Raw genomic sequence first — 16167 nt, 5'->3', positions numbered from 1 at the left:
AAGGAGGTACGTTTCCAGTGAGGCCTTGAAGGATGAGAAATATTTCAATAATATAAAAATGCAGAGTCAGTCCTTGAAACTGGACAAACAGCAAGAATGAGGAGTACAGGATGTGTTCAAAGAAGCCAGGGAATCCAGGTTGGGGGGCACTAGGCACAGAGCAGGCTGCTTTGGTAGGGCCAAATCACAGGGGTCCCTGGAAGCCTGGCTAAGGCAGGTGGGCCACAGGCAGTCGGTAGGCAGGTAGGAAGAACTCAAGTCTTGGGAAGGGACAGGTGCCCGTACGAAGCTGCTGCTAAAAGGCAGACTAGAGGCAAATGAGGCCACTTCTCCAGGTAGTCACTCCAGAAAAACAAAGGGGTAGCTCAAACAAGGTGGAAAGTAAAAGGCCCTGACAAAGCAATTCATCTTCCCTTACCCTGGTGTAAACATCTCTAGAAGGCTTTTTTTTTTTAAAGCATTAAATTAAGGCCCTGAGGACCTCAGCCAGGCACCCAGCCCTGCCTCCCTTTATATAGAGACAGAGGGTTTGCAAATAAAGAAATGCAAATAGGCCCAGCTGGGCCAGATGAGGTTATAATGAACTCAGGAGTGATTTACTTAGCAAGAAAAAAACTCAACTTTTCCATTTCCTGAAACTTCTCTGCAAGCTCTAAATACAGCTCAGTAAAGGGCGGGGTCACGTTTGCCCTAAGCAGTGGTGAAGATAATTACTGCACTGATTTCGAGACTTCGGACTACTTCATTCCCAAATCTGCAAGACAAAATAACAGGGGCTAACATCTGAGAGCGTGTGTGCCAGGCCCTGTATGAAGACCCTTACAAGTCCCATCTCGTTTCAGAATGCCCCTCCCTCCCCAACAACCCTATGAGATGGGTACTTTAGGAGATCCATTTTACAGAAGAGGAAAACGAGGCTCAGAGAGATTGAGAAACTTGCCCACAGGATTTATAACCAGCTCTCCTCTCTCTGACTCCAAGCTCAGCAGAAGCTCCAGAATTTTCTACAGGAGGGGGTTAAGGGCACCGATGTGGCCAGAAGGAAGTAGAGTGTGGGCAGGAAGCTGTACTGCCACGCAAGCACACTTTCTACTTAGATGGTATGTTACACATCCGCACTGTCCAATATGGTAGCCACTAGCCACATATGGGTATTCAAATCTATACACGGCTAACATATCTGACAATTTCCATTACTGCAGAAAATCGTATTGGACAGGCCTATTACCAATCAGTTAAAAACAGCCAAGGATCCTAAAGATGCTTTTTCTAGTGTTATTTTTATACTTTAATGTATTCACTTTAACATTTCACTATAAATTAATTACTATTTTTAATTATGGTAAAATATAACACAAAATTGTATCATCTTTGATCATTTTGAAGTATACGGTTCAGTAGTGTTAAGTATATTCGCACTGTTGTGTGACTACCTAAAAATGCTTTCACTCAGACGTAGGCAAGGTTGAGAAAACGTGTTGAAGGTGCTGAAATTGTGCCTAGCTGGGGGTGCTTTTAAACCTAATGCCCACGATGTACCCCAGAAGCACGAATCAGACCCTCCAAGAAACAGGGTCTGGGCATCAGTGTCTCCTGGTTTCCAGGGAATCCAGTGCACCCGTCCCTGCAATCAAGCCCATTCTACCAAAAGGGGCACACCTGCCCAGAACCACCTCTTCCTCCTCAGGCCTGACCCACTCCTCCATTCCCCTGGAAACTCCTGTCGTGTGGGAGGTGGCAGGGAAGGGAGTCCTGGACAAAACCCGCCATCCACCTCCAGGACTGCAGGGGCGGCTGATGCTGAACAAGCTAATACTTTCACTGCTGTCCAAATTCTTCGAGGGAAAGAAAGCAAATAAAAAGACACACAGCTCAAAAGGCACTCAATTGATTTTTTTTCACCCACTTAAACTAGACAGGAAAAGAAAAACCACTTAGAAACTATGACCAAGGTCGTATATGCCAAGAATCAGCACAGAAAGGAGGGGTTTTTTTGGTGATTCCATCAACTTCTCGACTTGTCATGGCTCTGCAGACTCAACCCAACTGGAGGGCCACCGGGAAATAATTAAATACAGAAAGCGCTTTTACAAGAGAGTTCCAGGGCTGGGCACAAAACGAGCTCAAGGCAAGGAGTTCTCTTTGAGGAGTCACTGAACTTTGGGTGAACTTACTTAATTCATTTAATTAGGGGGACCAATGGGCATAGTCACCCAACCTCAGGGACTGATGGGCTCCCTGCACATAAAAAGGCAGTCCACTGGCCAGTCACAGAGAAGACTGCAGGGGGACAGGGACAGGAGGCAAGGACTTTCCTCTCTGCACACCCAGGGGAAGAAGATTGGTAAGTGGGAGAAGGAAGGAAGCCACAATATGTTGATATATCATAAATTAATATATAAAACTACTTCCACAAAGTGACAGCCAGATGGGCATCACCCACCCCACCAGAGTCCTCCCAGTATCTCAGCTCAAGCTCTCAATTCCAGGCTGGCTCTGGGCTGGAGGCACAGAGATGTGACTCCGATTCCTTTCTCGGGCATCCTGTTACGACTCAGGTGAGTGAAATGCTGTCTTCTAGAAAGAAATCCACACCACACCCCTCCAACCTTACGCGTGCTCTCAAGAGCTCCAGCTTTAGGGTCTGAATACCAGCCCACCTCACAAGGGCATTAAACAAATTATGGATTCTCCCCAAGCCTCAGTTTCCTCATCTGTAAAGTGGGGATGATGTGAGGATGACAGGAAATCCTGCCACCAACCACTAAACCCAATGGCGTGCAGTAGATTCTCACCAAGTCCTTCCTGCCCCCTGTTCACTACATGCAGTGAATACAGAGCACCTCCCATGCACCAGCAGCACACCAGAGCATCTTAAATTGAGAAGCAGCAGACAACACAGCCCCCTGCCAGGTTCTTCCCTGGGTTAAGAGGTGGGAAACACTGATAATGGGTGGGCTGTTTTGGAATCTACACTGAGGTGGGTTTTAGTTTTGCTTTGTTTTGGGGGGGGGGGTGGAGGTGTATGTGTGTGCGTGTGACACAAACACAGATGAAACCTTCTGCAGTCTCCAGCTCCTTCAAAGGAGAACCTTGGCAATCAAATACAATGGGTTTCCTCAATGCTCAGCCAATTAATTTACTCCATTTGTCTCTCTGGTTTACTACTTAATAAGGCCATATTGTCAGTGCAATCTGCAAATCTGAGTTAAACTGCTTCAGGCATCATTCAGTTCCCTCTAAGGAGTCCCAAATACTTCTCGTCTGCTGTCCTGAGGCAGCTGAATCTGTCTTTTGGCTTTTGTTTGGTTTGGGGAGAGGTATTTCTTTGTTTTTGCAAAGGTGTGGGTTTTAGGGGAAAGTGTCCTGAAGGCAGTTCCAAGCAGTAATGGTAAACTCAAAATGATCTCATTTTTCCATACCCGATTTGTACATCTAAATGGTCCAGCTACCGAAGGAATCTGGCCAGCTCTTGCCCATCCCTGGGAAGATGGAAAAAGCCTAGATAAAAATTACAGATAAAGGGCCTAATGGATCAATAGTTTCAACCTTTTCACCCTCCAAGCATTTTAACCACCTCAAGTGAGCTGGCCCAATGGACAGACATCATTTTAGCTTTTTCCTTTTCCCTACCCCCAAGATGCAAAAGTGTTCAAAGGCCAAGAGGTCAGCAGCTGAGAAGTTCTAGTGTGCATGGGACACACTTAAACTCAAAAGTTGTTCACTGTTTCTCTGAAATTCAAATTTGACTGGGAAGTCTGTATCGTTATTCGCTGAAATCATAGCATCAGGCTTTGGGGATTGCTATGTCACGGATGCTCGATCAATACTGTAGGATTGAGTACTCTCGTAAGACTGAGTAAGGGCAAGGTTCAAACTCAGCCTACTTTCCATACAAATCGTGATGAGGAATGACCTTCTCTCTTCATTTGGGGCATCTGCCCACTGTGGAACCCCAGAACATAAAAAGTTCACAGCATTAAGCAACAAGTTTTAAACAATTTGGTTAAATATGACATATAAGAGATTTTCCCCACAGAAACCCTCAAGCCAAGGCCAAAAAACAACTTCTTCGCAAACCTGGACCACAAGATTTGCACCTAAAAACCCTTGAAGATTGATCTACAGGGAACAGGCCCTAAATCTCTGAACAGGCACCATTCTGGGCAGTTCCCTGCTGCGGGTTTTATGACATCTTCACTTCTCCGTCTTCTCCCACAGGCCCAAACTGAGGAAGCGGTAAAACCCTGGGCAAACACAGCCATTTGCTAAGAGAAGAACCAATATGGGGCCCATCTGTACTTTACAAGGGCTTTGCTTGTCTGCCTTTGTGTGTCACCATTTACAGAGCAGTCCGCCTCCCTCAGAGCACCTGGCCACTGGCAGAGGCCTTGGCTGAGTTTTCAGTATCTCCCTAGAGAAAAAAAAAAAAAAAAAAAATTTTTTTAAGAGTCAAAAGAAAAGCCTGCAGGGGCTGACCAATGCTCTTCTCCAGGTTGGACTGTCAGCCTTTCCTTCATAGCTGCCAATACTGAATTCCACTGGACAAGCGGGTCTCCAAGAGCAGTCCTGGTGGGTCTTTGGCTGCTTATGGCCCAGCCAAAGGCCTTCCATGCAGCAGGCCCTCGAAAAACACCACGGAAGTGGACCTCTTGTCTGACAGGAACCCCAAAGCCCAAGCAAAACAGTAGGGGGGAAAAACAAAACCTGAAATCATTATCCAGTGCTGGACCCACAGCCACATTCTTGATCTTATGATAAGCAAGGGAAAATATCCTGACGTGCCTTCAAACCACAAAAGATTTCCATGGAATTCAAGAAGTCCCTTTAGCAGGTCTAATTTTAGGCAGAACTTAGGATCAAGGATACTGGTGGCAAACGGGATGGGGGGCAGTGGAGGAAAACTGAACAAGGCCCCTATTCTGCTCAGCACAGGTGCTGGTAACAGGACACCCCCGTTTAAAATGAGACATGGGGTGGGGAATTCAAGGTGTGGCTGGGTGTTTTTTTCACCCCCAGTCACATTATATAACCCCAAACACACTCTCCACCTAGTACAAAGTTCTCCCTGCATCGGGCCCAACGCAGCTCCTGACATGCTGATTCTTGAGCAACAAGGGTCAGGAAAAATATTTGATTTGAGGATCCAACTTTAAAAAAAAAAAAACAAAAAACTAAGTTAATGATTAAAAGAAGAGAAATATCCATAGGGTGAGCTGCCCTGAAGTTTGACCAGGGTCTCCGGGTCTTAAAAGCTCTCCAGACATCATCAAATTCTGTATGCTGGTTCAATTACTTAATTTAAAAAAATTTTTTTAATTCATATATGAAATCAGGATATTGTACACCTGAAACTAATATTCTAGATCACTTACAGCTCAATTTTTAAAAAAAGTAGTATCACAAATCTGCTGTTTGCAGCATCAGCCTGTCTTTTCCGGGACTTGGATAGAAATTCCAAAAAATTCCAGGACCTCAATGCAGTCAACAGTGTTTACACATCAGAAGTCAGTCATCTGGCCTTCCACACACAGCCACTTCCAAGCTACTATTCCCTCAGACAAACTGGCGATGGACCCTTGCCTCCCGGCCCATGAATCTCTTGTCTCCCCTTCCCTTTGGGACCAGCTCACAACAGACGACTTGATTTATGTGGATGGCGGAAAGGCAGCCTGTAAGCGATTTTGCACACCACCATTCATTAGTGGCCACCACAGTAGGGTCGAAGACAGGGGAAAAACACAAGGTTTCCTCTTGTCAAGGAATCAATAAGTTATTTAACAGCTGCTACTGCTGGATCCCAATGGAAGAGAAGTGAGGGTTTCTCCATGGCACCCGTCTCCCTGAAGAGGATAAAACATACACCCTGACAGCCCAGGGCCCAGCCAGATGAAGAATCTTTAGAAGAAAGCAGAAAGAATCCTCTACAGCTCTTCCATGCCTTGAGGTTCTTTGGTTTGGGAAGATGGTTGGTGCTAGACCTTGAAATTACTCCATTTTTTGTTGTTTTCTTTCTTTCCTTTTTTTTTTTTTTCTCCAAAGAGGAAACTGACTCCCTTCCTGTGCCGCTGTACATTTTGAAGAACCAAATATCACTTAAAAAAAAAAGTATTCCTTACCCTTTCCTCGCCCCACTCCAACATCACTTCTGAGAAAATAACCTAAAAATGTTCTCAAGATGGTACTCCTAATGGGTTTCCAACATTTCTGTGTGTCCTTCAAAGCAAACAGAAAGGAGACCAAAGGTGTTATAAACCTATTGTGGGAGTTCAAAGGAGCGAAAGGAAGAAGCAGGTCCTTAGACAGACAGCCAAGTTCAGATATTAAAAACTGACTTTTATTGCTGGCAATCCCAGGCACAAGCATATGATACACTGCTTCTCCTATACGCCCAAATGTAAAAAGTCCCTTTTCAAATGTCACTGCCATCTAATCCATGCAGAAGTCTCTTAAGAAGAAAACCCCATGAAAACACTCAGCACATGTCCTACGCATAAACAATCTTGGAAATGAGACACCTCCTCTCTTTTGCCTTATCTCTCTGCTCCCCAAAAGTCTGAAATTCTGCAGACCCCAAGACATGTTTTCGTCTTCCACTCCACTTCGCTTTTAAAATCTTTGTCTGCCAAAACAAAATAAACCTTTAAAATAAATGCCTTCCCACAGGATGTTGAACAAACCCAACTCAATTCAAAGGGAAAGAACTCAGGAACCACAAACTGTAGATCCAGCACTGAAAGGGCATTAAATAAGTCTTTGTTTTTAACTAGAATCCTGCGGAGGCAGAAGCACATCACCTCAGCACCCACAAATCCCCCCCACCTCCCAGCCCCGACCATAAAGTGCTGCAGGGCCACCAAGGGATGGCAGGTGGATGGCAGGAGAGCCTTCCCTGACATGGGTTACTTTCTGAAGGGCTTTGGGTTCAGACTCATAAACTGGAAGAACTGAGCCTGGATTCTGGATTAAGGAACAAAGACTAAGGAAAAACTCCATATATGAATATTCTGGGACTGCAGTGGGCAGACGGGTTAGGTTACTGGGTCCTTGTTCCTACAGAGAACTGGAAATATTCACTTCTCTCTCCCCAAAATCACAAGCAGCTCTACTAACCCATCTCAAACCCCTCTCCTGGTGATCAAAACACACGTGTACCTCAGACCAAATCTTGTTTCATTATAAGGCCTGTAGAATTTCAGTTAACAAGAAATATTCCCAGAGTCTACAGAGAAAATACCAAGCTTTGTCTCAAAAGAGCACTTCAATTATTCAATGTGGATTGGGGGCAAAGGAATGAAAAGGGCGTCTTTGAACAGGGAATAATCCATCTAATTCCAAGTGGCCGGATTAGAGGCATTCCTGGGCAAGCAGGGTCTCGCTGAAGATAATGCTGCACGAATGTCAATTTCTGACAAAAGGCACAAGCTCTGGAGAAGGATTTCAAAATGGACAAGACCAGGACAGGGGCACCTTGGAAAAGTTCACCCTGGGTGAGGTGGCAGTTGGTTCTAAAAGGGAGAAGCAGAACATGACAGCTGAGCATTCCCTTCCAAAGTCCATCTCCCAGGCCGAACCCTCTCCAGACCCTGCACTTCATCAGACAAAAGCTCCTCCAGGCGCCCAGGCAGCGGCTGAAGAGGGGCTGTCCACACCCACTCGATGCACAGCTTTCCAAACCTGCCCACTCGTTTTGGAAGCGCTTTTAATTAAACACCACCTCCCCGGATCTGTTGAGGCAAACCGGGGCTGGGCTGGAGCCAAAGAGAAGCTCCCTAAATACACATTAAAAAAAAAAAAATCCCCCCACCGCCCCCAATTCCCACCTCCAGCCAGCTCGCACGGCTGGTTATATTTCCTTTGGATTAGTAATACCGGGCCCTGGTCTATCTCTACACACAGAAAATCCACGTCCAAGGATCAGGTTATCCCTAGTCCCACCCTTTGCAGGAAAAAGCCAGGGTGTTGTTCCCGGCCCCTAACACACACACACACACACACACACACACACGCCACACACACACACACGCCACACACACACCACACACACACACACACACACACACGCCACACACACACACACAGTCTTCACAATCCTTCCAAGAGAAAACCTGGAGTCTGTGTGTGTTGGATGGGTGGGGGATACAGTGCCCAAGTCTTGCCTTCAGCCTGGGAGACTCTGGGAACTTCTGCTCCGCGCCCCCCAGGGAGGGCTGAGGGAAGGCACGCACACCCTCACGGCTTTGGAAGAGCCTAATTAATACTTAATTTGCTCAGATCACCCCCAGGTGGACCTGAAACCAAGGAGGGTGGGAGATCTCCCTCCCAGTCTCACCGGCCAGTGGGCTTCTTCCCACGGCTGCAGAGCCCCCATTCTCTCCCCACCACCGCGCCAGGCGCCCCCACCCCATACCCAGGGGAATCAGGTGTCCGCCCAGGCACCCAGCCCTCGCGGGTCGCAGACACTCCGTCCAGCTACAGACAATGGAAAACTTGGAGCCGGGGCCCAGGTCCCCCAGGGAAACGAGATGGTGCCGCCCCCTGGGACAATGAGCGGGCGGGGAGAGGGCAGGGGGCATCAGATACCCCCAGAGAAGCTGCCCGCCGGGTGACCCAGCACAGCCCGGAGTGGCGCCCTGGGTGAGCAGGTGACACCGGGCCAGCACGATCCCGCAGGTGGCCGGTGGCCACGGCGCAGCCAAGGGTCGGGCGGCTGGCCCCGGGCGGAGGCGAAGCCCGGCGGCGAGGTCAGTAGCGGCGGCCGCCGCCGCCGCAGCCGCACCCCCGGCGTCCTACCTTCATGTCGCTGATGATGGTCTGGAAGAGGCCTCCGAGCGCGCTGCATTCCTTCTCAATCACAGCCTCCATTTTCCCGGCGCCAGCAGGGACAGGACACACACTCGGGGCCGCCTGGACTGTGTGGGGGGCCGGGGATAGCTCACCCCGGGAGGAATTTCACCCTCCGAGCGACCCACCTCCGATTCGCAGCCTCTTCTGCAAAAGGGACGAAATGCCCGAGATCGACTGTTCTCTGCCCAAAATAATAATTTAAACAGCCAAACCGCTCTGTAGGGCGCCTACATGCAGCTCTCGGCTCCTGGCCTTAAAAATGCCCGGAGAAGACTGACAATCAGGCCACCACGGGTGCCCACGACAGAAACGGCAAAGCCCATCTTGAAGCAGAGAAAACCGCCCGCTGACCCAGGGCCAGCGCCATTTAAAAATGCAAGATTTTCTTAATTAATAAATGTTTTTGAAATTAAAAAAAAAAAAATCGCCCAACAGCAGAGCGGGTCTGCTCGCGGCGCCGGGATCTGTTGCTCGCAGCCGCGGCCGCCGCCTCCTTTTCAGCCCTGCACGCCTGGGCCCGGCGCTCGATCTAGCTGGGCTCCCGGGGACGTTCCGAGGGGCGCACGCGCGCTCGCGGCCGTGCGTCCGCCGCCAAGGCGCGGGGACGGCGCGCGCTCGCGGCCGTGCGTCCGCCGCACGCGGGCGGGGCTGGGAGCGCGTGCCCGGGAGGCGCGTGGGGCGCCGGCCGCAGAGTGGAGCCTGCAGGCGGGCGGGCGAGGCGGGTAGGATTCCACCCCTGCGGGAGCCTCCTCCGCCGAGCACTCCCTACTCGCTGTGGCCGCCGGTCGCAGAGCCGAGAGGGCGTGCCAGCACGCGGCTAGGCGAGTGTCCGCCCCACAATGGCTGCAAGCTCCCGGCACCGAGGGTGCAGCCGCCGACCCCGGGGATTTGCACTGTGGCACGCTTAGCGCAGTACCACGCGTCTAGTGAGCCCTCAGTAGGGCGGGAAAAGTGCTTCTGCTGCTGTTGCTGCCGCCGATGCTACTGCAGGCTTCTGAGAAGAGGCCCGTTCTGTGGTATCAGGACTGCAGCGCCAAGTCACGATTGCAAAGAGTCAAATCTGTAATTAAGGGGAGTTCGGGGGCGTATCCTGCAGCGGGATACCAAGTTCAGTAAAGTTACCGGATGCTGGGAAAGTGGATTGATTTGCCATTGCAAAACAAATGGCATTAGAGCTTCTGCGTACCGTTCATCAGTTTATAGAGATTGCTGGCTGCCCGTGACTCGGACGGTTGTTTTTCAGGCGCACTGGGGGCATCGGGTGTTGGTGTCACTGCAGAGAGCCCTGTTGGGAGGTGTAATCTGGAAAGAGCAGATAGGCCCAGGTTGATTTGGGGCTGGTGGTTCATTTTCCCAGCTCCACCGCCTAACTGCACAGCCAGGATCCCTCATTTAGATCAACATCAAACAGGCAAGGAGGAGGGGAATCAAATGAGAAGCTTTTTAAAGACCTTAAAACATAAGCCCCCAACTCCGCGCTGTTCCCTTGACCATTGAGCTGACCGTTTGAAGCACAAAGCAGGACGAAAGGAAAATAGGTGGGGGTGGGGGGAGGCAAAAGAAACCATGTACAAAGTGGTGTAGAGCTGCATCAGATTCAGTAATAGGAAAAGATCTGGCTTTGAAAGCTATGAACCAAAGAGATGCATGGAGCCGCATTTCAGAGCTGCAGAAGATAGTTTTCCCCTGGGCCGCTCTGGCCAACTCTTAACCACAAACCCCTTCTCCACAAACATGAGGAGTGTTAACTTCCGGAATTAACTGATCTCTTGGGCAACCCTGCTGGATCCTGTCCCCAAGATCATTTGGATGCATAATTCTCTTCACCTTGCCAATAAAAGCGCATGACACCTAATTTGGTCTCAATCTTTATCATTATGATTTTAATACTACTGGTATTATAGTGATCAGGATCACTACTTGTAGAGCCAGATGGGCTGGGTTCAAACTCCAATTTAAAACCCACTAAGTGGGCTTCAGTTTCTTCATCTATAATTGGGAATACAGATAGCATCCACCTCGCAGGGCTGTTCTGAGTTTTACCTGCACTAATATATGTAAAGCACTTATACCAGTTCTTGGCAGATAGTAAATAAGCACTCAATAAATCTTATCAACAGAAATAGATTCACTGCAGCACAATTAACAATAGCCAAGATGTGGAAACAACCTAAATGTCCATGACAGACAAGTGAATAAACAAAATGTGGTCCATATACACAATGGATATTACTCAGCCTTCAAAAAGAAGGAATTCCTGCAGTATGGGACAGCATGAATAAACTTTGAGGAAATTATGCTAAGTGAAATAAGCCAGTCACAGGATAAATACTACATGATTAAACTTATATGAAGTACCTAAAATAGTCAAGCTCATAGAATCAGAGAGTAGAATGGTGGTTGCCAAGGGCTGGGGGTACAGGGAGGAGAAACGGAGTTTCTCATCAATGGTCATGAAGTCTCGATTACAAAGGAGGAGTAGTTCTAGAGATCTGCTGTACAACGTTGTGCTTGTAATTAACAATACCATATCATACACTTTAAAATTTGTTAAGAGGATAGACCAAATGTTAAGTGTTCTTACCACGCTGAAATAAAATTTTAAAAAGAAGCAGGGACCGGGTCAAGGTGCTCTGTCACCCTGGTCCCAGAGTGCACATTGCAAGCCTATAACGTTGGTATGCTGTCCCACTGACATTGCCGAGGGCCGACAGTATACAAGCTGGGTGGTTTACGTGTATTATATCTAATCCTCACCACAGCCTCAAGAAGAAGATTGTCATCCTTGCCCTCGAAACTGGCTGGCAGAACTCCAACTCTGATTTTCTGACTTCCACACCTGAAGTGTCCCTTCTCCAGCCTCCAACCCTCCGGGATAAGGGGTCCCATGCCTTAGCCCAAGCATCCTGCATCCGGCTTTCCTGCCACATGCTACAGGCAGGAAAATGACAAGGTCAGATTTACACCCCTACATTACATTCTTTCTCTATGTTTGAGCTTCCCTCTTTTTTCCTCCCTTTGAAACACCTAGCACTCACTGGGCAGACATCAAGATCCGATTAACATGAAATTCTTCCCCGGAGTATTTGCTTTTTGTTTTTTAATAGCTCTTAGGAGGAGGAACCCAATCTAATGAATCTCTACTAGAGGAATTTCAAACCCTGTAATCTTGGGAAGGAGAGTCTGGGAGGTAATGAAACCTTCTCAAAGCAGCCCCCATCACCCTCCTTCTGCTCAGTGGATGGTGGGTCAGGGTGTCCACCACCAGATGTCTCCTAGTTCTCTGATCTCTGGGAGGCTATTTGATCTCTGGAGCAAACCTCCCGGGGGTTCCTGACTCATGGGCTGTTCCCAGGAGTGAAATGCATTGGAATGCCCGTCACATAGTAATGCTACACACCTGAGTTCCCTTCCCATCCAGAAGTGATTCTCAGCCCTGGCCACAATTGGCATGCCCAGGGGGAATCTTAAAACACCCAAACCTGGGCTCCACTCCCACGGAGCCTGACTTAACTGGGCTGTGCCCTGGGCCCCAGGACTTTTTAAAGCCTCCCAGAAGATTCTAATGTGCAGGAAATTTAAGAACCCTGATTTAAGGAAATTAAAGATACCCTTGCCCAAATCCGACCCCCAAAACAACTAGTCTCTGGGGACCGGGGTCCAGAATTTTTAAATGTTTCATGCATATTTCATCCTATCTTCATATAAGGATATATAGGCATGTGTGTATTTTGTCACTGTTTGCTTTACACAAATGGGATCACATCACACACATTTCTGGATCTTGTTATTAACACTTCTTGCTATCAACAATTCTTGTAGAAATCCCTTCAAGTCAACTAATGTTATCCTAATACATTCTTTATTTTCTTTCAACTTTTTAAAATTTGGACACTATTTCAGAGGTACAGAAACACTACAAGAATAGGGCTGAGCTTTCCCATTACTCTTCATTCAAGTCCCCCAATGTTAACCCATCCTGGTATTTGCGCCATGCCCGGGTAGGGTTTAAAGGCTCCTCAGCTGACTCTAATGTGTGGACAGGTTGCTAGGTGAGGCCCCCAGGTTGCTGTGAGACCTCAGGCAGTGTTTGTGAAACTCCTAAGGCTGTGAGGGGTCTTTGCATGAGAGGCAGCCGTGCAAGGTGGGCGAGCGGTAGATTCAGAGTCCGGCTGCTGGAGTCTGAATACTGACGCAATCTTGTCCCAGCTGTCTGTGCCTCAGTTTCTTCATCTGTAAAACAGATCATGGAAATACAAACCCCTAAGGCTATGTGAGGCCTGAATGGGATTACTTAGTCTAGGGCTTGGCTCAGTAAGTACTAAATAAAGGTTAGCTATTAATATATATTAGTCATTACCATAGCTCATCTACAAAATAAAACTTAAGCTCATTCTCATGATCTATAAGCAGATTCTTTATGAACCCAGAGCCACTAAATTGGGTGCGTTGTCAGTATATTACAGAGTCTCAAATTTAGAGACAAAGTCCTTCTTGAAAATGATACTAGCAAGAATCAACAAATAATATCTGTTGCAATGACTCACCTTGAGATGTTTTGGGTGTGTTTGTGGATGTTGGCCTGGGAAACACCCAAGTATAACCTCAGTGTGCAGAATGTGTCACTAGGGCAGGAAACGAAAGAAAGAAGGTATCACTTCATCAACTGATGGGTTGCCAGACCAAAGTAATGCTGGCACGACAGGGTCACAAGCGCATGTCTGTGGGGGCAGGCTGCATACTTGTGTGAAGCAGACCAGGTACAAGTTCATCGGGGGCAGGAAGGCTACAGAGATCTGAAGAACACATTCTCCCTCCAAGGGCCAGCTGCTCCCCAGTCTAAGACCCCATGTGGGCCCTTAATTGCAACATGTTCCAATCCTTCCAAACAGACTGAAACCTTGGATCTTGACATGAAATTTCCCCAAATCAAAATATTTTGAAATTTCCCAATTTTTAGAAACTCCTCCAGAGACCAGTTTGCAGCCTCTGATCATGGGATCAAGTATTCGGTTTGGTTCAGGGGGAAAATATGAAAGGAGGAAAGAAGGTGTAAGTATTTAAGCCTCTCTTGGACTATTCAAGAAAGAGGGACCATACCTGATGTTCCCAGGTGACCAGGAAAGTGCGTCTGCCCCGTACTGAGGTAGAGGTGGTTCACTGAGTTCCTGAGATGTTTCTTAAGCATCAACTCTGTGCCAAACCACACTTGTTCTCCCAGGAGCCTCTGACATTCTTCTCCTTGTTTAGATTCTCCCAAACTGCCTGCTGACCACTAATGTGGCTTCTGAGTGACCTTGATATTGAGAATGGGATATTGATATCCCAGGGGAGCGCATGTCCCCACTGCAGACTCTAAAACAAGATTGTCCTGGGCCTGATCTCCTCCTCTTCTGGAGCTGAGCTTTTTCTGTCCAATACAAATACGATGAGAAAAAGGAACATTTTGTATGTAAGATGTGAGTTCTGATTAGAGTAGCAATAAAAGAGCATGAAAAGCGTATTATTTTAGAAACCCGTACCTTTAACACAGCACATGAAGCAACTGAAAAACATCTAGTTATTTCTAATCAATCAGAGGCAGATTTCTAATCAATCTGAGTTTATCTAGAAATGGAAAATATTTTACATTACACAGACTCACCATTTTGTGATGTAAGCAGTATGAAAAGGGGTATCCTGCTTTAATAAAAAAGCAGATCTTATCACCTGAAACCCCCTCCTGCTACAGCCATGAAGACATGCTATGTAAAATGGCATCCGAATCCTTTTAAATACCCAGCAGAGCTAGCAGGGAAGAAGGGAGATCCTCAGGGGCCAGAAACAAAAGAGGAAACTGACAACCAGCAGACAAGGTGTGAAAGTTGATGCTTTGATTGCCCTGGGAGGAGTCCTTGGTTTCAGTAACCCGGGGGCCTGGGTGTTCACTCACAAAGGGGGAAGCAGAAAAATAGGCCCTGGGCCCATAGAAGAAGGATATACAACTGAGAGCTCCCTGCAGGGTCAGGACTCCATGACTGCACAGCTTCAAGGACAGGTGGACCAAGAAGCAATGTGCCCACCAGGACAGGTAGCTGATATAAAGAAGGGGGCTAAAAGCATGTACTGAAAATTCGTAACCAGAGGCTTGTACCACAGCTGCTTTTGGAGTTTGAATTTGCTTTCCTTTGAATAGATCCAAAATGCCCAAGAAAAGAATTAATGTGAAAACTTGTTATTGGTCTAAAATAATCTTGGGAAACCTGACAGAAGCAAAAGAGAAAACGCTCTAAGGGGACCCACTTTCAATCAAGTCCTTGTAGGATTCCCACAGATAAAGGCCCTGAGATGAGCTCACGATCCAAAATAATAAATTATACAAAGAAACCTTCTACCCATCACGATCAAGAGTCAGCAGACACAACTAACATCAGGATTTAGTCCACAAGAGTGAAAGATAATCCAACAGTCTGGCAGAGAAAAGTATATTTAAAATGATTAAAATATAGAGGGAAACAAAAACACAACACACTGTGGAAACAGCAAAAGCTGTGTGAAAAAAGAATTACAAGGCCACCTAGCAGTGAAAAATACAGTCATTGGAATTACCATATATATTTGAACTTTGTATGGACAGGTTGGGAAACCAAATAGATACAGAGCTGAAAAGAGAATTTTTGATCAGAAAGATCAGAAGAAAGCACACAGAAATAAAGAAGTAGAAAACAGAAAAAAAAAAAAAAAGAGGTTAGGAGACAAGAAGGACATAATGAGGATAAAGCATATTATCAGAGAACGTGAGTAGGTGGGGGAGAGCAGATATTCCAAGAGAGATTGGCCAAGAATTTTCCAGAGTTGATGAAATACGTAAATCCTCAGATTGAGGTAGCACAGCACATTCTGAACAAGATAACCCCAAGAATATATATTCTCATATGGAATTCTCATACTGAAAATTATAATTTGTGCTATACATTCCTTTCCTTCAAAGTGGCAGGGGGAAAAAATAACCCTTACAATAATAATAAAAAATAAAATTGTATTTACTAGAGCATCCTTGTTGCTGGGGGTTGTAGTAAAATCACTTATTATCAGGATTAACAGACATCTGCAGAAAGTAAAGGAGGGTTGGTGCAACACCTCTTTGGAAGAGATCTGGCAGTGTCACTGTGCAGACCACACTTTTCCTTGTCAAATTTCTCTCTCAGGCTGTTTATCTGGAGTTTGGTATCAGTAGTGTACTGGCAGGAAACAGACGGCCCACTGCAACTGAAAATGGAGGAAGTTTAAGAAAGAGGCATGGGAAGGATTTAAGGAAACCAATGAGACCATGCAGTTCTG

General features: G+C 47.0%; 1 protein-coding gene across 12 annotated transcripts in view; it reads right to left on the bottom strand.

Annotated features, from left to right (window-relative positions):
• The window catches only part of MTSS1 (MTSS I-BAR domain containing 1), a 152250-nt gene extending 142844 nt beyond the window's left edge, over window positions 1–9406 (bottom strand). For 3 of the 12 annotated variants that reach the window (XM_064476853.1, XM_064476854.1, XM_064476855.1), the window contains exon 1: window positions 8794–9405. In XM_064476853.1, coding sequence (XP_064332923.1) covers window positions 8794–8865 — 72 coding nt within the window. In that variant the 5' untranslated portion in view covers window positions 8866–9405. Of the gene's footprint in view, window positions 1–8793 lie in introns of all 12 variants that reach the window. The other 9 variants (XM_031439589.2, XM_031439597.2, XM_031439591.2 and 6 more) reach the window with 6 other exon arrangements.
• Between the last annotated feature and the right edge of the window lie 6761 nt (window positions 9407–16167).

Source organism: Camelus dromedarius, chromosome 20, assembly GCF_036321535.1.
Source record: "Camelus dromedarius isolate mCamDro1 chromosome 20, mCamDro1.pat, whole genome shotgun sequence".
NCBI lineage: Eukaryota > Metazoa > Chordata > Mammalia > Artiodactyla > Camelidae > Camelus > Camelus dromedarius.
This window is presented reverse-complemented; position numbering and strand designations above follow the sequence as displayed.